The 24,635-nt window shown below is 41.0% G+C and overlaps 1 protein-coding gene across 2 annotated transcripts in view; it reads left to right on the forward strand.

Moving 5' to 3' along the window:
* The window catches only part of CHCHD6 (coiled-coil-helix-coiled-coil-helix domain containing 6), a 109,183-nt gene that overhangs the window by 50,686 nt on the left and 33,862 nt on the right, over window positions 1-24,635 (forward strand). For both annotated transcript variants that reach the window (XM_030956915.1, XM_030956916.1), the window contains 2 exons: window positions 6,375-6,445; window positions 21,794-21,929. In XM_030956915.1, the coding sequence (XP_030812775.1) occupies window positions 6,375-6,445; window positions 21,794-21,929 (207 nt within the window). The remainder of the gene's footprint in view (window positions 1-6,374; window positions 6,446-21,793; window positions 21,930-24,635) is intronic.

Below are 24,635 nucleotides of genomic sequence, written 5' to 3' on the forward strand. Positions count from 1 at the left end.
TGTCAGGTGTAATTGATTCGGGCATTTACTGTGAATTCCTCACCTTAGCTAAACTTCCAGCTGGGAGGAGAACAGGGTGATACTCCCCTGCAGCAGTGCTGGCATTAATCTGGGCCTTTCACAATGCTGTTGCTGTCCTTTCCAGAAAGCCTGAGTTACCTGCTGGAATTTTATGGCCTTTCTCTTTGAAGCTGCTTTTACTTTCCAGAGTTTGTTTAAAGAATTGGCAGTGCTTTGTTTGTAGTCTTTCAGAAGGGTGTGCTTTAAAGCAACCTCGTATAAACAGAGTGTTTCTCTTTTCTCCTTCTTCCCCTTTTAATTGCTTCTGTAGCAATAATTTCTTTTTTGCTGGTTGCCTTTCTGACTTGAAATAACATAAGGCTTTTCTGCCTGCTTCCAGTGAGGCACTTGAAGCTTTTGGAAGTCCCTAAAACCATTTTCCTGTTGGGTAACTGTTTTTAATTAGACTCTTCCCAGGGTACCTTCACAGACAGTCTGACTCTGGTGTGGGATCACAGCCTGGGTCTGCAAACCCATTTTCACTCGGATGGAGTATCTCGGTGTGGGACCCTGGTTCTGGGAAGTCCTGGGATGCATATTTTTATTGAGTCACCATGTGCTTTAGGGGCTGTAGCTTACCCTTTTTGTACCTAGTTATCCTGTGTTATCCACAAGGTAAACCCAGCCATGTTCCTACTCCCCAGCTCTGCCTCCCTCAAGCTTTGTGGAGATACAAAGTGTTTGTTCTGTGGGATTTTATCTGTGAGAAGCTTTCTAGATATGCTGCAGAATTAATATTTTGCTTTCAACTCAGGATAATATTGCAGACATGAGAAAATCTGTTCAAAGAGGAATGTACTTCTGCTCCTGACTAGTTTAACTTGCCTGTGTTCTTACTATGGACACTACTCTCTTTATGCTTTCTCTGAATCTTAATCCAAAATTTATGATCTCACAGCTTATTGCCGAAGGAAAGAATAGAATGGAACAAATTCAATGCTCTCATTTCATTATTGGTCTCAGCGGGAGGAATGGATGAACCCACACATGAACAGCAAACAACAGAGCTGTGTTTAGAAGTTGGCTTTGGCTGAAAAAAGTCTCTTTTTTTTTCATATCAGCAAGCTGTTTGTAGTTCCTTGCATCTTTTCTCTGTTACCTTTTAAGAAAAAAAGCATATGAATTTTCAAAAAAGCAGTTTAACCCTTAACTTCTATGCTCTAGTGATATGCTCTATAGGCATGTTTATCTTCCTTGTTAATTGGCTTTTATTTTCATGTGCATTTGATGGGAAGGAGGAAATGTGAATGAGCTAACTGCTTGCTGATACCAGCAAATGGGCTGAGCAGAAACACCAGAGGAGTGAGCTCAGGAGGTGAAGAGATTGTTTCTTGCAGCATATTCTGAAATTCCCAAACTCCCTGTTTTGGACCAAAGCTTATAGCAGAGATTGATTGTGTGGGTTGATTTTAACACATCCACAGGGTCATCCAGTGAACAGATTGGTTTGGCTCATCTGCCTCTGTACTTGAGGGAGGGATGCAGGTACATGGGGTAATTTTTCAAATCTGTTAGGAGCCGTTTGTGTGAAACTTCTGAGTGGTGAGAATGAACAGCCTGATCTACAGTGTGTGTGAAGCAGTGACCTGCTGAGGTGTGGGGAACCTGGGTGCACCTTTGCTGCCCTGAGGCACTGCTGGCAGCAGAGCTGGCTCCCAAAGCTGGCACTGACCCATGTTTCTCTGCAGCTTCCATGGCAGCAGCTGCATCCAGGGCATGTGTGTGCTGCCTGTCCCCAGGAGTGTGCAGGCAGGCCACAGTTGTGCTGCTCCTCAGGATGGTGTAAGGTCTTATTTCTGGCTTCAGAAGCAGCTGGAAGCAGGAATTTGAATGTCTTCCAGCTGACATTTAATATATAAGAAGTAATCTTTGCTTTCCTTACCTGTTTCTCTCAGAAATTTGTGGTGCCCTTATGGGGCACACCATGTATTGCCCCGCTCACAGCACTGCCTCTTGTGCTCTTTTGGGTTTGAGAGGGGCTTGCAAAGGGCATTTTGCTGCAGGCTGGTGAGTGTGGATGTCAGGAGAAGGGATGGAAGCAGCACGTCTGTCAGGTGCGAGGCAGATTGCACCATCCAATCTCCGGCTGTCGTCTGCGGCATTTGTCAGGGCCTCCGCTGCCCTGCTCCCTTTCATCACAGCTATCACTGGCATTCATCTAGGCTGGCAGCATTTCAACAGCTGTTAATCCTCTTTGTATCTCTAAACACTGTGACCACTGACAAGCTTCTGTACTCTGAGGTGTCAAAATATCTTAGGATATCTCTGGTGATGGTGGTTGGGTTTGTTGGTTTTAAATCAAGACACCTTCTAATCTATTGACCCAAACTGAAATGGATGAAGAAATCTTTGTCCCAGTGTCAGGTTTTTAATGCTGCTGCTTGTTGTTCACAAATAATTTCACGTGAAATCTGATTAATTTTGATTTCCTCATGCTTGTTTTGATCAGTTTTCTGTTTTACATGTTACTGCAAGTAGCACATGTTTCACTGAAGTTGTAAGGAATGTGGTTTAATGTCAGTGTGAGAATGAGCTGGCAGGATTTTCTCTTTATGTTTCAATTACTTTCCCTCCTGAAATAACCCTGAGAACTCAGTCTTCTGCTATTATGTTTTCTTGCTTTCTTTGCTATATGTTCTGGAAAGGGCCTGGGCAGTGTGGTGAGGTGTAGTAGTGAGTGTTGGAGTTTCTCTGCATGTTTGCAGCCAAGGAGGAATGCTGAATTAAAATTACTCCAAATTTAGCTCCAAGTTTTAAAATTGATTCCCTTTGGAAGGGAATTTTTAGCACAAGGGTGTTTTGGAAGAGTGGAGAGCAAGGGTATAGCAGCAAATCTGTTGTAGAAAAACACCAGGGTAAAGGAAAGTGTTTCTGTTGCACTTTAGGCTCTGGTTATGTATTTTTATGACTTCTTGGTGTTTTTATTATTTGCTACGAACCATCATTTAATAGCAGGGAAAAATCTTTCAAACTAACATTTCTTTGCTTAGTTTGTTTGTCTTCTCTGGAGAGCTCTCTCCCCATATGACAAAGCTGTGATGTTCTGAAGTTGACTTCCCTAAGGCTCAGCTTTATTGAGAGAACTGAAACATTTTAGGTGGTTCATTCATTCTTTCTGTGTCTTTTGTTATTTGAGCCCTTATGGTGTCCTTTGGTCATGTTTTTAAACTTATTTCTGCAACTAAGACTGCCAGGAGCTTTATTTAATAATAGTTGAGGTCTCATGTTCAACTTTTTCTTTGTGAGCTGCCATTTTATCTCAAGCATCAAATAATGTGAAAGTAAATTAAAAGCAGCGTTCATGTCTTGTAATTTCGTGTGGAATGTTCTCTCTTTTACTGTACCACTGAATATCGTTTTATGAAGATAAAGGACTTCACTAAGACTACAGGCAGCTCAGACTTTGTTTCAAGTGCAAATACCACACCTTGATCCTGCTGAATAGCCCTTGTGAGCTGGCGACCCTGCTGAAGCTGGGGGAAGTGCTCAGGTGGTTCCTGGCTTAGCTCCTCGTTTGCGGCTATGTTATAAAGCCCTCAAAAGTTCTAGGCCACTGGAACGTTCTCTCCTGCCATAGCATGGTGGGTAAACTGCTGAAAATGAAGCAGATCTTGTGTTTGAAGTAGTATAGATGAGAATACTTGCGAAATTATTCTCTATTAGTAGAAGCCCCAGATCACAGAACCTGCTGTGTCTATGCCCATGCTGAAAGGCCCTTCTCTTGCCCATTTAGCCCATTTGTTGCTCATTTAATGTTTAGGACAAAAGGGGAATGTCACTTCCCAAAGTTGGAAAGGGTCTAAAGGCCAAAGAAAATGTATTTTAAAAATCTGCTTGTTGAGCAAACTCAAATTTAAATTGTAGCCCCCTGTTTTTATTACTTGAGGAAGCGTTTAAAGGTACTGACTCATAGCATTAGAAATATTGTTTTATTGGGTTTTAAGTTTTTGGAGGGGAGAGGTCTCAATCAAAAGCGATAGGCCCAGTTGGATCACAGGGAAAGATATTTCCTTTTCATTTTTAAAACTCAGCAGCTTTATTTGCAGATTGAAGGTGTTCTCTGTCCCTCCTCAATCTTTGCATGATGCCTGGTGGTTGCTTTGAGACCAAGCCTTTCCTCCTTCCCCTCACTGAGATTCTTGCCTCTGTTCAGGCTCTCACTTGCCTGCTTTTAACAGCTTCAGAATTCAGAACTAAAGCCTGGGTTCCTTTCCCAGCTATTTTTGTCCGTGTCCATAGCTGATGTTGTTGAAGATAAGCCTGACCCAAGTGCTGGGCAGTTGAACTTTAATAAAGTTGGTAAGGTTGTGCCACAACCACTTTAATCAACAGCACATCCAGCAAATGATTCTGTTGGCTATTGTCACTTTCTTCAGGTGGGTTAAACACGACCTCATGCTGGGGCTCACGTACAACAGATTTGTTCCTGTTTTCCTCTCCTGCTGCTGTTTCACTGCAGAGTGCTGCAGGCTAATAGTGTCTGATGGGACCACTTCCTATTGCCTGAAAAGTGTTTAAATTTGCTACCTTGCTTTCTCTTTTTCCCACTTTCTCTCATTCTGATCTCTCAGATCCAGTCCCTTTGAGAAATCAGACAGTATGAAATATGAAAATTGCTTGGGTAGTAATTGGAGAAATGGTGAGACCTTTGAAGCCCAATGGAGATAACGCTTACATCTACTTATTCACATTATTTAATTTTTAATGGCAAATTTAATTAATGAAGCACAGGTCTTGTGGTTTCATGTGTGAATAAGTACCAGCAGGGAGCTGTAAGTCATGAGGTCTGTTTACAGGCCAGAGAAAAAGGCACCATTAAAAGCTGAACTTTTCAATATAGGAAGGAGAAAAATGAATTTAATAGCATTGAAGTTTGACCACTCTTTAATAAGTAAGTAAACAAAAACATTAATGATAATTTGCTGGTAAAATGCATTTTGAAGTGGTTAGTCCTTTGTGATTCCTCAGTTTAAATCTGTCTCCTAGGTCAAAGTTTGAAAAGTAAAATCTGTTTTGTGTTTCTTTTGGTATGTAACATAAATTCAGACACTAAAGATAAAATGCTTAAATATACCTTGAAGCCCAGGTTCTGAAAACCTTTATAAACCTTTCAATTAGCTGAGCTTCACACAACTTCAGAGATACAAGCAGCTGTTATCCCTCACTTGCAGATGGAAAATGGTGATTTGCCCAAGATTGCACAAGTGGCAGAACCACTAATAGAACTTGAGTTATATCTGTCCTTTCCTTTTTCCAACCACTGAACAGTATGTGTTGGCTCATCATGCGCAGGACCAGCTGCATTTATGGGAAAATAAATGAAGAAGGGCAAGAATAGTATTCTATATAAAATGACCAAATTTGGGGAGAGACGAGATAGCAGCTCGAACTGGCCCTAAATGAATAGCTGTCCTTGCTTTCAATACCATTTTGTCACTTTTTTTTGATTGATTATTGCATATTTTCTGCTTGTGCCTTTTCAGAGTAAGAGCCTTGCAGATGAGCTTTGCACAAGGCGGTTGCCAGTGGAGTCCAGAGGCTTTGCCTAAAGAGGCTTTATCAGCAGCTTGGTGACACAAGACCTGTAGTGCACTCACTGGGGGAGTGCAGCCCTTCCCTCCTGCTGATTGTGCCTGGGAGGCTCCTCAGTGCAGCCCAGAGGAGGAATTCATCCTCCACATTCAGTGACTAAGCAGTTGTGAGCTAAAACTATTTCTGTGCAAGTTCAGGAGAATTTAATGCAAACCTCTTAAGCCCTGCAGCAAGACACTCAAGCCTCTGTTTGGCAGCGCCTTAACTGAGACCTGATACACCTCCCTATGTTGGTAGAAAGGAAACAGGCTGCATAATTTTCTTTTAAAGAATAAGTAACATAAGTAGAAGCACTGAAATGTAAAATGGATTTTCCAGTGCTAGCAGCCAATTTTGATACTTGCATGTCAGTAACTTACAAGATCCTTCACAGCAATTAATGAAAGAAGAGAACAAAACATAACCGAACTCAAAATAGCTCTGTGCTGGAAACACCTTGTTTTTGTGGTTACATGGAATAACCAAAGCTCATGGTTGGTTGGTAGTGTCCTTTTCCCCCTTTTTCCTTTCACAAAAGTGAGCCTTGGAATGAGGCATGTGTTGTGGCCTTGATGCATTTTGTTGAAAATAAAATCAACTCCTAAATATTTCTGGCATTCTTTGAACTGAATATTCTGTTTGTTGTTGGAAATTGTTATTAATTATAGAAGATGACTTTGTGACAAGATAAGATCTGAGATGCTTTTAATTTTTAGAGCTGAGCATTCTATTCTTTGTTTCAGAATGCAGAGATCTACAAGATGACGTCCGAGCAGTATCAGGAGGCAGCCACCAAGGCAGAGGAACGGATAAAGTGAGGAGCCATTTTTGTTCTTTTCAGCCCTTCCAGTTGCATTCCATAACATTTTGTGTGTAGCTTCTGGATGTTCCTGTAAACTGAGTGTGAAGTTACCTCCTGTCAGGTACTGAGGTGGGGGCTGAGGAAGTGCAAGCTGGCATCTTCTCTTTCTGTGCTGTGCTTGCAGAGTTTAGTATAAAGTTGATAGATCTTGCAAGGAAGGATGAGGGAGAGGAGAGGGACTTTAAAAATTAATATTAAATAGGAATATTTACTAGGGTTTTCAAAATAGCAATGGAACATGTTTAATCTGTTCTAACTTTGACCCATTGTACTTAACCTCCACACTGTAGCATTGGGCTGTGCATGGGGGTAGGAAGAATGGCACCACTTCTAAAGTTTTCATTGTCCAGGGGGAAAAAAAGATAAACAGTCTAAATGTCATCCCTGTAAGTTTCAAATTAGAGTTGTAATTTTCATGAATGCTTTCTTAGAATGGGTGCAATGATTTTTCTGGTCTTTTTTATTTGCCTTAGCACAATAAGTGGACCTTTAATGTTGCCTTTTTACCGTGAGCATATATAGTGTTTAAATTATATTTGTATTTGTCAGTAGCATTATATAACTTATTGTTCCACATGCACTAACAGCTGCCCAAGAAAAAATATTTTCTATAATTCTTAAATATTAATGAGGCTAAAGCAATTACGCTGTCAAGAGCAGCACTCGAATCTCAGTTGGGTAAACAGTTGGCCAACATGCAATAAACTGGAGTAGCAGCATATGTAGTCCGGTTGGGTCCAATCCAGACTCTACAATACTTAATTGCATAAATAGATAATATAGTAGTGATGAATATATTAGTGGGGTGTGCAGTATATTGTGCTGTCTTTATTTAAAATTGTGTTTAACTGCCAAAGCGTCACATAACCTGTTGTAATTTCACATTTTTGTTTGGACAGTCAAGCAATAAGTTGCTAAAGAAGCCAAAACAAGGCAGCTAACACATTGCTTGCATTTCCATCCTGTTTTCCATAGCAGAATTTTAAATTCTCTTTTAAAATAAAATTTAAAAATTCATAGGACATAACTTTCTTATAGTCTTTGATCAATGGAATCTTTTCTTAGTTTTGCTTCTGCAAATGTGTGATCAGTTGTTGTGAACTTGTGTAGTGGTGATTTATCCTTGTGACTTGGTAAAGGAAGTGATTGGGACCTGGGATTGTGTTCTTCACTTACTAGTACAGGCTGTAACTAACTTATTTTTTATAGGTAGTCTGAAGGTTGGTTCCTGATGTTTCAGTTTCCTTTGGTCTGTTCTGTTTCTTGTGGAAATGAAGACTGGTAATGTAGGAAACTCAGGAATGCAACCATTTCTTGCAAAGGTTAGTGGCAGAGACCAACACAAATGCTAATGAATTCTTTCTTTCAAGATTCAGAGAGTGTGCTTGTGGTCTCTTAAGGGTTTCTTCCCCTTTTCTTTGAGCCTTTATCATCTAACAGTCCCTGGCTTCTGGCCTTATTGTACAGTGCTCTTGAATTTGATGGCACTGTGAACTTGAGCCATTATGAAGGGACAGATTCCTTGAGCTGTCTTCTTTGCAGCAAAAAGAGACACTTGCCCTAATGTGAATTTTGTGTGAAAAAATAACATGGCTGGGGGTGTCTTGAAAAGGGACAAGATGAGTGGCATGAGTGAAACTGAGGGTGAAGTTGAATATCATGCATTCTAGTTCTTCACAATAGAAATTGCCGGCAGTAGCCAGGATTGCACTGAGCTGAGCTTTGGAGTTCATGATCTGGGACTGATAGTGCCCATTGATAATTGTACATGCAGGAAGAATCATTGATTTCCCTCATCATCCTGCAGTGTGTCACTTCCATCAGCATGCAGTGACCCTTTTCAGATTGCTGCTTTGTGTACAGCACACTGTACAAACACTCCTGAAGTGTTCTTGTGCCTCCCACATGGGTCATGATAGGCTGGGACAGGGTCAGGGGAAGGTTCCCTCCTACACTGGCATCCTCAGTGCTCAGTTGGTAGGACTTGACGTCTGTGAGTTGTGAGGTTCTCTTGTTAGGCATCCTACATTCAAGTCTTTCTACAGCCTGTTTATTGAAATAGCCTACAATATCCTGTGACTTCGCTGGAAGGAATAGTTTGTTTATCCTGTTTTGCACTTTTGTATTAGACATACAAGCCCAGTTGGTGCTAAGATAGGTTAGACTGATTTATGCAGATCTAGTTCTTTGGTTCACAGGAATAAACTGACTCTCCTGCAAAATTATGTGAAATGGAATATTAGCCAAAGGATGAATGAAGTACAGGTCTGCCTGTTTCCAGTGCTGGACTATGATATATCTCCTTAAGGAAAGGAAACCAGGAGTGGCACTTTCTCCAACTGTAGAGAGTCCATTTCCTTCACCATAGTGTCTTCTTCCTGAGCTTCTGTTATCCCTGTTACGCTGTGAAGACCTGCCCCTGGCACTTGTGCCTTGTGAGACCAGTCTGTATCTGTTCTCTGCCACTGTGTATCAGCAGAGCTGATGGAGGAAAAGGGAAATAGGGCTGGGGCTCTTTCCACAGTGAGTACCCTGCTTTTCAGAGTCCATGTCAAAGCAAAGAGAAGAAATATCTGAAACAAAACCCCACTGTTTTCTTGGCATTTAATGATTTTTGTAATTCTTTTATCAACACTTACAGCTCTGCACAAGTGGTCAAGCGTTCCATGGACTGTTTCCACTCCTTAGTGATTGTCAAGCATTGCAGGATTTAGGAATATTGTACACCTTTCCACCAGTGACCCTTCACAGCATGCCTGAGAGGTAGGCAAGTAAACCTTCCTGTCTCCCTTTGTATAAAAGCAGAAGTGAAGTACTTAGTGCTGAGCTTCATATTAAATCACTGACACAGTCATTAGCTCTTGGTTTCCACTTCAAGGCTTGATGCCTGCATGGCCTGACTTGTGCAATGGACTTTGTTCCTCATCTCTTCACCTGAAGCCAGCCTGCTCTCATCTCCACATACCTCCTATCAAAGTGTCTCCTCCTCCTTTTTTGCTGGGCTCTGTCCAACCTGTTTTATTTCCTCCCAGGAAAAAGATCCTAGCAACAAGATACCACTGAGCACAGCTTTCAGCACCTTAAGCAACTCGCCCTTGTTGCTTCCATGCTGTGGGGAATTGGACGGTTGCCATGGACATATTGTCTCAACTATTTTGTTATAATTGGTGCATTGTTATTTTTCTCTTTTGTTAACCAACAGAATTAAAGTCAGGGGACCTAGAACTTCCCCTGCCTTCTTTCCCTGTTTAGCAAACTGTGCACATCAGTAACCACCCACAAAGGAAGCAGCGTGTAAATAAAAAGCCAGTGCTCCCCACCCTTCCCTTCATTCCACATCCTTTTCTCAGTGTTCATAGAGCCATGACTCAGACTGGGTTTAGAGAAGACAACTTGCTAATCCCCTCCCTGCTACAGAGAATAAAATGGCATTTCATTCCAAGCTGTATTAATGCACTCGCTCCAGGGATAAAGCAGCACTCCCAAAAGGCAGTGGCCAAATTTTCTTTCTGTTGCGTTGTCTTTGTCTTCTTTTGAGTGTTACATTTAGATTAGCTTCTGAGGATTAAATGTTATTACAGTCCCTGAATCTGTTAAGGGGAAGGAAAAAAACATCAGTAAAGAGGTTATGGCTTAGTGCAGCACTCTAGATTTATCCTCAATATGCTGGTTTGGGGTTTGTTGGGTTTTTTTTAAGGTTTTTTTTGTGATTTATTTTCTTTTGTGAAGGTTGTCTTATCACTTTTTAAAAAATTATTTATTTTTGTAGTTGTTACTTTTGGATGCAAGAATTGGCCTGGGTGGGGGTGTGACTCTAAAAGGTAAAGCTGCAGGAGTTAGGTGAGGGGATTAGGAGGCTGTTAAAAGATAACATTGTTCTGAAGCTGAGTTTCCCTCTGAAATCTCCCTATAGCTTTCAGAACTCTTTCTGAAGCTGCTTGCTGATGACTGTTGCTTTGCATGTGGTGCTGAGAGGACTGCGTATGCTATGTGCTGTTATCAAGGAGTGCATAAAGAATCTCAGTTGATCTTATCCTGATGGAGATCAGCTGTGAATCCAAGGCAGCTTTCCAATGGAGAAACTGCCAAAGAGATTTACTCCATGTAGGACCTACTATGTGAGAGTTTCATGTAATGGTCCTAAGATCTTTAAACTTAATGGACATGAGTATTTAAAGTGATTACATTAGAGAAACCAGCAAGTAGTGAGTATCCTCCTGGCTGAATGTGGAGTAGAAAACCACACTGACTCAGTGAGGGTGAGGGAAGAAAGGTCATAGATGGATTGTCTGCTGGCAACAGGGGATGTATGGCTTGCTTTCAGTACTCATGGAAATAAAGGTTTTATTGAATTACACAAGATTTTATGAGGCTAATGGCCCCTCAGTTAGAATAGCAAGATTAACTGAAACCTAGAGAAACTACCTTTTTTGTTTCTTTATGTAGATATGGAAAGTTTGTAAAATAGTTATGTGAGTTTATATTGAGTTTGTTAATCTTGAAGTCTACTATGAGGCCTTGGGTATTTCAACAGAGGACTGTGCCCAGGAGACAAGGTCTGAAACAGTTATTATATGGGCAGTTGTGAAGCCTAAGGAGAAGGGTAAAGACATCATAGTTTTCAAACTAAATTGCTCTGGGATTTCTCCTATCATTAGATTAGATAAATGATTAATTTAGTGTTGAAATTAAGAACCTCTCCAACAGGGATTTAAGAGTTTTCAGGAGTAAGAGATTGATTATTGCTGAAAGCTTATCCATAGCCTTACCTCAACATAGTCCTTTTGTGCCCTGCAATGATGATACTTTCACCAAAATTATTTGTCTTCGTCCCAGTCCTGTTCTTCCCTTGGTGCTTGGTTTGTGCTAGCTGTTCCTTCTTCTGTCTACACTGAATCTGTTTCATAATCTTCAAATAAAGAAATGGGTTATTAGTCAAAGCTTTTCTGCTTCTCACTTTTATGAAGTTGCTCTTAGTAGGAAATTAAAATATTCTCTAAGAGATTATAATGTGTGAATTTCGTCAAATTTATTTCAGAAGAGGGCAAAAGTATATGGGTGAATTTTGACTTTGTGTCATTTTACCTGGTGTGCATTTTACTGGAAGAAAAAGTTTCTGGTCAGTAACAGTTCACACAGTTTTTCACTCATTACCTTAGGATATAAACATTTTCCTTATGAATTCTGGAAGGGCTATTGCTAACGAGCTGCTTGTACCAGTGCATTGATTTCCTAGCAACATATATTCCCCTACAGCTTTAGGAATATGGTATGTGGAAATAGAAGTTGAATATGTGCAGTGGATTTGCATAAATTTTCCAGTTGGGCCAGATTATTCTTTTTTCGAACCAAATTTTAAATCTTGAAAATTTATTAGATTGTGTGCTTTATCCAAGCTGTTGAATGTTCTTTCTGAAGTTCAGTTCTTGAGGATTACTAAGATGCTGCTTCTAAATAAGATTTTTGTTTTGCCCAGTTAGTAAAATGAGTAACATTCAATCTAATGTTCACAGTATTGTGTTTCCTCTCATGCGTGATGAGAGATGAGTCCAATGAACTGAGGTTGCAGTTCTGTTAGCTCTGAAAAACTGGTGTCTCTTCAAAACTGCAGGAGTGTTTCTTCACTGCTACATTGGTGGAACTTGGGCATTTATAAAATGAGATCTGAATAGCAAGGACTCAAATAGCAAAGGAAGAGGTGCCAAAAACTCCATGTAGTCTGTTAGGGACGTTTCTGTTGCTATCGATTTTTACAAGAAAAGCACTTGTTTTCTGTAGTAATGTTGCCTTTATAAAGCCCTTAGATCAGGGTTTGTTGGCAGGCCAAATCCAGATTGTTTTCAAAAGCATGGATATTTGTGCAGCTGTTAAAACAAACCTCAGTCATACTTTGTGCATCAGAGGACATGAAATATTTCAGTTCACAGCTCTTTATTGTGGAGAATACAGTGAAAATAAAAGCAGATCTCTGCCCTCACATTGGGAATTGCATATTCCAACATGGACCATGGTGAAAGCAAGGTTTTTCCAGATTTCATAGTATCTTATTCTGTATTTACAAATAATGGCAGATCCACACCAAAATTCAGAACTTTTTGTGCCCTTGGCCTTCCCCTCCCCTTGGCTTGATTTTGGGAAATTTGTAATGAATATTAATTAATGACCCAGCTTAGCCTATTCCTGCTGTGTTTTTCTGCCTGTCTTCAATGTGTATGTGGTGCAGTGTGCTGGTGGTAATGGTGTGAGGCTGATCTGTAAAGGACTGAGGTTAAAGTTGTCTGGGGAAGCTTTCCATAAAGAGTGGTGAATTAAAGATGTCAGAAGCAATAATGCCTGAGAAACCACTTGTTACCAGTGAATTAATGACTTGTTTGCTAATTAGCAGCCTGAGGCAAAGTTGAGGTAACACTCTAACAATCTGGTCATTAATTCAGTTGCAACTGATTTCAAGGGCAATGTTGCTATTTTGAGCAGTAATTGTATTCCTGACTCTGGATTATACACTCTGTGTCCTTGCTGTTGAGTCAGTCTCCTCCTGAAGTCTTGGAGGGACGGTAGAAGACACCAAAAGCAAGTCCCAGCTGGGGAAATTTCAGGAAATAGTTTGTTATATAGGTCAGAGCTTTTATATTTGTGTCTTCTGAGGAAATAAGGACTGTGGCAGGACTGCTGTGGACACCTTGCATCCTGGTGATGCATCTGCACAGAGCAAGTTGGTGTTGTTTAATGCTGAACTGATGAGAGATTTAAGTCCATTTCTCCCTTATAGAAGAGAAAAACCATCTTTGCCATCAAATTGGGCTTCAATAACTTTAATTATTTATTTATTTATTTATTTGTATGATTTTTGCATTTTTCTTGTTAGTCCTGGCAGTTGCATGTCTAGGACATATACTTACCATACCGACTGCAATTCAAATTAATTTGACCCAAAAAGCTGGTGTTTGGAAGGCAGGAGCACTTGTTCAGGGATTATTGTTCAGGGACTGTTGTTTACCTGGAGAGAGCTGGTCAGTGTTGTGCTGACTGTGAGGGCCACCAGCAGCACACTGGAGCAGCTTCAGGAGGCACCTGAAGATGCCTGGAGATGCTTCATGTGCTGTTCTCCAGACTTAGAACCATGTTATCTAAATAGTTTTCTATAAAGTTTTTTTTTTCTATTTTCTGAGAACTTCTTGAGTTACAATATTCACTTAAAAACAGAAACAAACAAGCAAAAACCCCCCAACCTCCCCCCAAAAACGGACTTGTAAGACTTTTTGTGTGTGCTTGCTTGGAAAGCACCATTATTGATGTTCTCTGAGGGATGAGTAGCTGCTTAATGGGGATCTTTGCTGAGTCAGTGTTCAGAATTGCACAGCTTGGTAAAAGGGGGCACTGTGGTTTTGAAGTTTAGAGAATGTGGGCAGAAGCAAGGGAATTTTTTTAATAAGGTGAATGTTTAGCTTCAGATCCCACCTGAACTTTAACATTGGCAGCTTCAATCTCCTCTCTACATTTATTTTGGTATCTTTAGCAGGATGTGCCACTTTGTCAGTGCACAATATACTAATGGACTCATATTTTTGTCCATCCCTTTGTGTAATGTGAAGTAAACTATAGGAACCTAGTGCAGACCCAGTGGCATTTTGGAAAAGTGACTGCTGTTCAAATGGGTAGTCAGGGTTTTCTTTTAAAAGAAGAACATTTCATTTGCAGTGTGGCATTATTATAAGATCATCTCACATAGGAGACATTTACTGAACCTGCTGCCCCTCATGTCTTGTGGTTATATGAAATCAGCATATCACTTCTTCAGTTACCTTCTTTAGAAGACTTTTGAGGAAGGTATTTATTAGACCAACAGTTTCCCAACTAATTCCCAGACATTATAGCACTGTCACAACCCATATATTCTTAGGGCTTGTGCTGCATATCTTCTACAGACTGCATGCCTTCCCTTCCTGACCTGAAATCTTAAACAGTTTTTAGATGATGTTTTTTATCTGAAGAAAGAAAATCCCTATTCGGGTCACTTGTTGGGCTGTGTGTTGTTTTCAGATTCAGTTATTGCTTGCTATATTGCTTTTCTGCCTTGTGGGAGCTGAGCCAGCTTCCTTTCTGATTCAGAGAACTCCTTCCAGCAACAAGATTCTGACTCATTCCTGCTTGGCTTCCAGAGACTGTTTTGCTGCTAACTTTAGGCTCTTCATCTTTGCTAGTCAACTTTTAGTAGCTTGGCATCTTTGGGAAAAAATGGTGCATGGCTTTGTGGGCAGGAGATCCAGTTCTGTTAACTTCTGTATCTCTTGGCAAGTGAAGGAAGAGGCAGTAGTTTTCCTTTCATCTTCCAAACTGGCAGTTTCTCATAGCTCAGTATTCTACCATCATAATCAGTAAAGAATTTACATCCAAATGTGCATTGGAATTATCCACTTGTGGGGAAAAGTCTCTCATTATTCTAAACCACTTGCCATCTGCCATGCAAAATGCTAATAGGGGTGATTAGTTATTGCATTTGCAGGTTCAGTAGGATAAGGGTAATATTATTTTATATGTTTTAGTTCACTTTTTGCTTATTGCTACCTTTCTGCTCCCCCAGAGACCCACAGCCCCAGTGCCTGCAGCTTATGGGGTATAAGGAAACCAGTTAAATTTGGTTGAAACTGCACTTGAACACAATGAGGTGTAAGTGAAAGTCTTTCAGGATGACCCATTGACCAAATGGGAAATGACCACTTGTGTGTGGGGATAAACCATGTAGGAGGACAGGGGAGTTTGTGATACACTGGAGTAAGTCAGATGGAGAGCTGGAATCAGCATTGCATGGGTCACACAATCTCTTTGCATCAACTTCATGATGGAAATGAAGAAGTTGTTGTTGATTTCCAAAATTAAAGGTTGTTACAGAAAACTGATTTTAGTCACTATCAACATCAATCTGTATGTTCTAGAGTTTGGGGTTTTTGTATGGTGGTTTGTTTTGGTTTTTTTTTTTTGGTGGATGAAATGTGGTTGGGGCAGTCTGTTTCTACTGAACGCAGTGCAGTGACACAGCAGGTGGCTGACACTTGAGACTTGGACTTCTGTGGTAATTTTTGTTCTCAGTGATAGAATCTAATTACTTACACAGAAGAAGATTTCAGAACAGCTTCTGCCTGTCTGTGATTGGAAGGAAAGGAGATATCTGTCCTGGGAAGAACAAGGGTGCAGTGAGTGCATGAACTCCAGTGGGGAATTGGGTGGCAGTTTCAAACAAGCTGTCAAAACAGGAATTGAGATTGGGAAGTACTTGAGTGACAAATTTTGTAGGATCACAGAGTCACCCAGAAACTCACAGTGCTTTAAAATATTCGTTCATTTGGCACTTCATGAACAATGTATGGAAAAACAGAGTGGGGTGACCTGTTATTAAAATGCAGCTGTCAAGGGGAGAAAGAGAGAGGGGAAATAACCACAGGTGTGCAGGAGTGTGCTGCTGACAGTGTGACAAGGCATGTGAGAAGGATTTAGACAGGATACAGCAGATTCAGCTGAAATTTGGGGGTAGCACCCCGGTTCTTCTGGAAATTGTCATGAGGTTTCACCTTTTCTTTTAGTCTGTCCCCTCTTGCTCTAAACTGTGCAAGCTTTCTATTCTACCTCGATCAGTGGCAAAGCCTGATGAGCAGTGTTTTGAGTACTTGAGGCTGATCAGAAATACTTCCTTCCTGATCATATTAGTTTAGCCTCATGAGACATGCAGTTTGTTTACACTGTGCTAGGTTATGTAGCTTAAACATTACTGATTTTTTAGTAGACATTTGGATAATCTATTAAGCTTCTTCCATCTCTTATTTCCCTTGCCACGCAGCTAGCTGTAACACAGCTCTTACCTCTTCCATTCAAACCACGTTATCAAGCTGATGTGCAGGATCAGGGAATCCCATAGCTTGTAGTGAAGGCACAGTGCTTTGTGATAGTGCAGCATCCTGTGCTGAAAGTTAGCTTGCCTGGCTGTTTGTTCTGTGCTGATGAGTTTGTTATATATGAATGAAATGCTTCAATTGTGTTTAATTTTCTGCTGTAAATGTCAAGGATGCAATAATGAGAGAGAATGAAACCTTTCTATGTGCTGTGTATTGCGTCTGTCTGGAGTCATTTTTTCTGACATGTTAGAGAAGCCATCAGAGCCAACTGCTACCCAAGGGAGATGCAGTTTTACAGGTCAGTTAACCACCTATTGGGTTTTATATATGTACAGTGCAGCCTGGCAGCACACCACATTTATGTGACCAAAGCATCACTGAGCTTAGTCTGAAACGTGTGTAATGGACCCTGGATATATAAACATACTAAGCAGCTATACAACGTGTCTGATTCCTTCCCAACCTGCAGAAACTGCTGCTGTGTGCCCTAGGATTTACTGGCAGGGCTGCCCATGCATCTCATTGCTGGTGTCTGGGACTGTCTCTGCTCCAGTGACTGTGGTGACTAATGTGGTTTGCTCAAGTTGGTTCAGACACTGGTCTTAGTAAAATAATGCAGCAGAAAGCAGCTAATCCAGTCACTGGATTTTGTGGCCCACATGAAATTCCAGATTGCTGGCCCATTTAGGTTGCTGCTTGCAGCTGTGTGCTGGAGCCAGCTACTTTTAAGTTGGCTTGTGAGAGACCTTGTGTGTCTTTGTTTATCAGTTTCTGACCAGAGGTATCAAAGTGTCTGAGTTTAGAAACCATCAGCTTCTGTCTTGAGTTTTTTGTTCAGCTTGAATGGTTTCCCAGAGTAAAATGTAAAAAGAAGATCTTGCTCTTAACTCCATCTGGAATTGCTGTTCTTCCCAGTAAAGCCAAGTGATGGTGTGTTACTCACTGTGGAGTTACTGATTTTGCACAAGGCTAAAGAGCTGCCAATTCCTAAAGCACTGAAGTTGCATCTCTGCTTGGGTAGGCTGATCTTCAGCTGGGTGGAAGGACCAGCAAATACATAGAGCTTTTCCAGCTTTCCCTTGCTTTCCAATACTGAGTCTATAATTCTTTCAAAAAGGGAACCTCTCAGCAGCACCTGAGTAAGTAGCCACAGTGCTGTGTTTGAAACCTTCTGTCTCTGGGTCTGTATCCTGATCATTTGGCCTTAATTGCTTTTTGCAGTGAGTTGTGGTGTTTGCCTTTGGAAACTGTTGCTTCTTGATTAGTTGATGGACACTGAGACCAGCACTTCTCCTTTTAGTGCAGTGCTTATGATAGAAATCCTCAAAGTACCTTGCTTTAACCTGCCAGACACTTTGTACTTCTTCATGGGGTTTATATCTATGTAGGAATGAATTTGCCAAGACAAATGAACGCAGTTATTGACTGAAGCAGCTGTTACCTGCTGCTGTTGAGCAGTTAGGAGAGGGTTAAGAAGAAAACCTCTTCTGAGCCACTAGATTGGCCCTGACTAAGATGAATGTCTAATTCACTCCCAGCGTCCTTACTGCTGCCAGTAATAAAAAGCTTGCTTCACATATTCACCCCACTGCAGACGTTTCTCTTAAATTAAATATCAAGAGGACATATAATAGCACGATTCCACGCCAAGCCAATATTATCAGATTGATGTCAGCAGTGATAATAGAAGAAGGATAAGTTGATGAGATTTCATTTATTAAATAAAGTAAGGGGAATTCACAGTGATAGAAAGGATTTGGTAACTCTCGGTGTCAAAATGCAGCGAGATCGTGCTCATTCTGTCTTACCTCAAGGGATAGTACAGAGAAGGATGCCCTTTGTTTCGTTTTAAGAAAACCTCTCCCTTCTTTTCTAGACAAAGACCTGATTTAAACCTCTCCATGGGAGGGGGAGAGGAAGTTCTGAAATCACAGATTTCATGTGTATGTAGCCTTCCTACCCATTGCACACTGACCAGGCAAAGGTTTCTTTCCTCTCTGTGATAGGGGAGGCACTGTTAATGAATTTTATTTCTAAATCCATCTTTTACTTTTTTCAACCTGTCATCCTTTCTCCTTTCCTCCTCCTTTAAACAGATGAGAGTGTGTTTTATTGATTTAATCTTTTCTTTATGTCCTGCATGTATTTATTTCCAAAGTATTGTAAGAGCTTGTCTTCCATATTTCCATCTGCAGATATTGTGCTGTCACTTCCCAGCCCAGCCTTTCTCTCCTGCCTTTTTCCTTGCTGCTGTAAATGAGCCTCTTACACCTGTTTTGATAATAGTTGTAGCAGTTGCAGCATATTTGATTTTAGACAGAGGCCAACTGTCTACCTCATTTGGTGGTGACATATGCTTAAAACTTTGACCCACTTTAGGAGAAAGGTCAAAGCATACAAGACTTCTGCTAGTTGTATATACAAACCTCATCCCTTTTCCACCATTTTCCTTTTCTCATATATGAAAAATAATAGTAAAAACCCTCAATGACACATCAGGAGCAGTGTGAGCGGGTGTCCAGAAGACGGATTTTCCTAAAGATTAGTTAGTGCCAACAGCCTTGAGCTAGGCTAAGGGTGAAGGGAGATAGTTGATGAAAGTCCTCCTCCTTTGGAACTAACCCACAATGTCACTGCATTCTACAGGTGTGTTTGTAGTTGGATGCTGCTGTTTTAATTCCTTTTTGTCTCAGATATGCATGAGGAAAGTCAGACACCTGTAAGGTGCAGCTGTTTGTGCATAGGGCTGCAGTTCCCCCAGTGTGCAAGTGCTGCAGCCTGAAGCTGAGTGTTAATGTGAGCAGGAGAGTGGCACCCCCTTGATTCAGACTGGGCAGGCATTGTGGTTGGTGTGCAGAGAGGAAAGATCTCAGGCAGCTGTTCGCCAGAGCACTTCAGGTACCTCTTTCCAGTCCAGATGGGTACCAGAACTAATCTGCTGGATGTGGATAATTTGTGTACTCCCAGATTCCACAGTAACTTGTACTGATAATTACCTAAACCAACTTTGCAATTTGTTGATTAGCGTCTCTAAATCTGTTTTGAGAAGCTGGTGCAATTGATGCATAGCCACAGCTTGAGGTTTTGTTTTGAAGAAATAAAGAAGAATAATCTTGTTATTTTGGGTACACGGTACCAAATAAATCCTCCCTGTATTGTGGGAGATGGTGTGCAGGAATGCTGGTTTAAGTACTTGCTGGGCAGTGCATACTGGTCTGTGCTGATTGATCCCCTGCCTCTGGTAGGCTTTAGGCAAAAATACTCTTTCTTTGTGGCTTCTTGCTCACCACTGTGTGGCTTTTAAATAGCCCAGTGGGCTGAGCACCGAGGGGGCTGTTAAGGAAGGGGGGCACAGACTTTGCAGCACTGTCTGAGCCCACAGGGGGGTCCTAACTTCATAATTATTCCAGGCAGTGAAGACTGATACCATAGGAAGGACAGTGATCTAAAGCAAAACAGTTCCTGTAGCTCTCCCTGCTGACAATGACAACCTCTAAATATTTCTATGGTGCTTGTACCATGTTCAGTTCAGATTAATACAAACTGGTTTGTGGTGTGCTGTACCTTTTAGCTCTTTCAGGTTTCTGTACTAAAATTACAAAATGCCCTTCAGTTTAACATCACTGAGTTTAAAAAAAACTAATTTTAAAAGTCTTAACTTTTTCAATGAATTGAGGGATTTGGTGGTATTTCCTGACCTGGTATTGTTTGGTATCATTTCCACAGTCTCACTGATTTGATTAGAGTGATATTAAAGTTAGTGACAAAGCAAAATGCCAACATTATGAGTTTCTGATGCTCTCTCTGGGTTCTTTTCTATCCCAAAATTTGAAAATTTTTTTTTTAGAATATGGATTTTCGAGGCTTTAAAGGTGATTTGCTATATAACATAGAAATTAAAAATGAACACTAACCCTTAGGGACTGTGCATGGAATAAGTTTCTTCTAAAAGCTGTGAGATTAGTGAAGAGGTAGAAAAAGAAGTCTGTATAGTATCCGTGCTGGTTTCTGGTCCAAATCTCAGTGTTGTGTGGCTGTCATACTGATAAATTCCTACTCTCTCCATGTATGTTGGCAGTAAGATTGAGGACTGAAGAAGCATCAATTAGAGTACAGCTCAACCAAATTATTGTGAGAGTGTGCCCAGGTTGCTGATATGGAAAAATAAAATTGTTCTTCTTTTGGTCCTTCCACTTCTTTCCTGAGCACCTTACACAGATGTGCATGATTTGGAAACTCATATCTGAGCTCTCCAAAAGCATTTAGATTTTGGGTTAAGATTACATGTTTCTTAGAAGTCTGTTCCACCTGAGAGACTGTGACATGCCCAGGGACAGGTCATCTTTTCCCTCTCTCTGCCTTGCTTATGAAGCCTTTTTGCTGAATGAGTGCCTGTTGTTCCTGTGGAAATGAATACATCATAGCAAGACATTAATATCTGCCTGTAGCATCAAGTGCTTTGGAAGGAAGAGGTGTGTTTGATATTTGGGCACAGATCTCTAAGCATATTGGAGCAGGAAATGCAAGGAATTAAATGGATTTATGGTTTAGGAGACGACATCTGAGGATTGCTACACCTAAGCATATGTTCTCTTACTCTCTGGTAAAACATACCATGGCCATGGTGCTGTGAGTGCCTGCAATTTGTGTCTGCCTGTCTGTGCAGCTGATGTCACTGTCATTACTGTGTTTGTGCCATTGTTGCTGGGATTGTTTTACAGCGACCTTCCCCTTTATTGGTACTGTTGCTGATGATGTGCCATATGTACACATGCACATTAGAGTAAAAGAACATCATCCTTAATTGTTCCTGGGTAGCTGTCAGTGCCATTTACTGAGTATGAATACTAATTTCTGCAGAACTACAAAGAAGCAGATATCTGGTCTTGCTATTATTCTGGGTTTTTTTCCAGTCACTAGGAGAATTGCAGTGCTTCCAACCATGCTGGATTTCTTGTAGTGTTTAAATAGATGAGAATTCAGTAGATTGAGGTGGCTCATTCAACAAGTCTGTTCTGTTCCTTGTCAGACTGTTACAGATCTAGTGCAGGCCCAGCCAGGATTTCTTGAGTTCTGCCAAAGATTTCCAGTGTGAGTTAAGAAAATCATTGAAACTCTTGGACTAGGGGATTTTTTTCCTCCTGAATGCAGAGGAGAGATGATGTTTTATATAAGAGTGAAATGGCCTTCTTCACCAGCTAAGAAAGATCATGTTCCTTCTTTTTGCTAAGTACCCTGGATTTTTCAATTGAAACACCCTGTTGGTCATTTGACCCACTTTGGTGATTGGTGCTCCCACCAGTTTCTCTTTTAGGACTACATGACTCCAGCATAAAATTAATATGTGGCAAAGTGGTAGTAAGTGGTTGAAAACTCCTCTTCACACATCATTCTGTGCTTGTTTTCCCTGCAGGAGGAGGAATGCTGATCCTATCTGTGCAAACCTGCAGTCTGAAATTCTGAAGTGCTACCAGGAAAACAAACGTGAAGTGCTCAAATGCTCGGAGCTGGCGAAGGAATATCAGCGCTGTGTTAGTGCAGCTCAGAAGGTAACAAAAGCTTCTCTGTTGTACTGGCTGGCTTTGCTGTCTTGTTTTGCATGGTGCGTTCTTCTGAGAAGTGTTTATGAGAGCTGTGGTATCTGTTAGTCAAATTGCAGTCTTCATAGGAGACAAATCTTCTTGGGATCCGTTTTCCCACATTCATTCCACATTTCCCAGTCACACAGTGTGTCCCAACTTCATTCCTGTCAGGGAGTCCTGTTGTACCAAGCTGCCACCACAACAGTAGAACCAGTGCTCCCCGGTTTCAGAGTCAGTCAATGATTTTCCCTAGTTTTACCTTCTTGGATGTGTGCTGCAAACACTAAGTAAATCCACTTTGGCAATGTCTGCAACATTTTCAACTGGCTCTTATAGATAGGAGGATAAACTCAAGATAAACATCTCCTGTTATGGGACTTTGCAGTTGGAGATCTTGCTTCTTTTCATTGCTGCATGGGGAAAGGTTCTGTACTGTGGGCAAAGCTGCTGTCTGTTAAGAAAATTCCATACTCCTAAAAACTCTTCATCTTGTGTGGGAAGCCAGGAAGCCTTATGGCTCTTCCTTCTGAGATGCTGAGTCCCAGTAGGTTCTGTTGATGCCTTAGGATAGTGGCTGCTCAGTACCTTGGAAGAATTTCTGGCTATTGAAACAAGTGAAGAGGAAAAGAAAATGAGGTATTTGGACATTGCAACTAGGGTATGGTCCTGGGCCATGAGAGAATTCAGTGGGTCAGGTGTCCCTCAAGGGCAGACTTTTCTGTTTTGTTTTTTGGGGTTTTTTTGACAGTAGAAAATTCTCTAAAAGGTGCTGAGAATATAGTAAAGTGGATGTGGGGAAAAGGATGGTAATAGAAAATTGAGACTCCTCTCATGGGATTACTAAAGCAAAAGGTGGGGGAGAGGTGGATATTTCATGGAAGCAGTCTTTCTCTGCATTAGCATTGTGAGGGGAAGCTGTATGCCTGATTTAAGTATAACATGAAACAAGCTGCCAGCCGGCTCCCAGAAGAAGCCCGACAGAAGGAGATGGGAAAATTGTCAGGATATATTAGACCAAATGTTGTTGCTAGTCCTAGTGGAATTTTTTTCCTTCCTGTTTACAAAGAAGGTCTTTGTATGTCTGCAAATCAGCAAGGTTAAAGCTGCCAGGGAAAGGGCTTTTCTCTGATATCTCTAAAGTCCCCAGCTCCCAAAACATGTGGTTTCTTTTTCTTCCTCAGCTTTAAAGTAAAGTGGTGCCTGTGCTGCTGCTGCACAATCCGTGCCCCTGGTTGCTGTGTGCAGAGCACTGCTGCATCTATTGTCAGCCTCTCTTATCCTCCTTGCCTCCTCTAAATCAGGCTTGTAGCCTTTTCAGTGGAGTATATCTTTAGCAAATGCATTTACCAATACATCTTTATTGCATGCAGTGCAGGCAGAATGTGATTACCAAAGAAGACAGATTGCATTAAACTTCAGCATATTTGCAAGCTGCGGCTCCAACCCGCCTGAGAAAGGGGCTGGGATGCTGCCAGCCCTGAGCCCCAGCCCAACATTATTAAAGAGTAAATTGGAAGCTAAATGACTGGTAACAGCAGAGGGCAGTGAAAGATCCCAATAACTTAGATCTTTTTTGGATTTGGTGGAGGTTTTGGTGGGTTTGCTTTATAAACCAAAAGCTGGGGTTGTCTGGTTGTCTTCATTCCCAGAGTCTTCAATGAACTTCAGAATTTTTTTCCCCCACTATTATTAGAAACTACCTGGAAGGAGAAGTGCATAGGACATTAATTTGTTGTGGATGATGACAATGTGGCAGAAGATCTTGCTGTGTTTTAAGAAAGGGTTTGAGAGACTAAAGAATAGGTAACTAACACCTTGCAGCTAGAGGTAGGCACTAGAGTGTTCTGCAAGTACAAATTCAAATGCAACTTTTGTAGGGCAATATGTCTTCTGTAGTTTCCTTTTGTCCTAGGACAAGTTAATTCCCTGACAATTTGCCTCACTGCTCTTACTGACTCTTCTGACTCCTGAGATACATGTAGCAATCACAAGCTGTTGTTTTATCATGTACCATTAAAACTCCCTCCTCCCTTCCCCTTTTTAAGCTGTTATTTTTCTTTAAGTTTAAATTAGTATCTTATACCACATGGCTTTGTCTCACGCATTCCTCTTTCAGGAAATTCAGGTTGGAAGAATGTGGGAAAGAAAGGCCAGAATCTCTTAATTTCTTCCGTATTTTTTACCTTTTTTTTTTTAAACACAATTTGTTTTCCAGTGCAGGAGGAAATGTAATCAAAGTTAGATGTGTGACTTCATCTCACTTGCATGGTGGTGATTTGTTCATTTGCTTTTTACTAAGGATTTTATAAGGCTTGCTGAATATTCTTTAATGAAGCATCTGCTTCTCTGCAAGTTCCTTTTGATGGCTGGTAAAAATGTCTGCAGGGCATGGTACACATTAGACGCAGAGAAAGCCAGCTCTAGATTTCTAGACTGAAAATTACAGCTTACAGTGGATGAGAATAATTCTTTGCCTCTTCCCCTTTACTGTGTTTGTTTGAGACAGTTCCTTTGGACACCCATTTCCCTTTGCCTGTTGTGCATGTTTCTGAGCCAGGAGCTGAGATACACCCTCAGTTATTTCTGCCCCATGAACAAATATGTTAGGTAATCATTCAATGAGTTTTAAAATGGATTTCTGTACAGCTCCTTTTCCTAGAACAGGTTACTTTA

The sequence above is a fragment of the Camarhynchus parvulus genome, chromosome 12, assembly GCF_901933205.1.
Source record: "Camarhynchus parvulus chromosome 12, STF_HiC, whole genome shotgun sequence".
In the NCBI taxonomy this organism is placed as follows: Eukaryota; Metazoa; Chordata; class Aves; order Passeriformes; family Thraupidae; genus Camarhynchus; species Camarhynchus parvulus.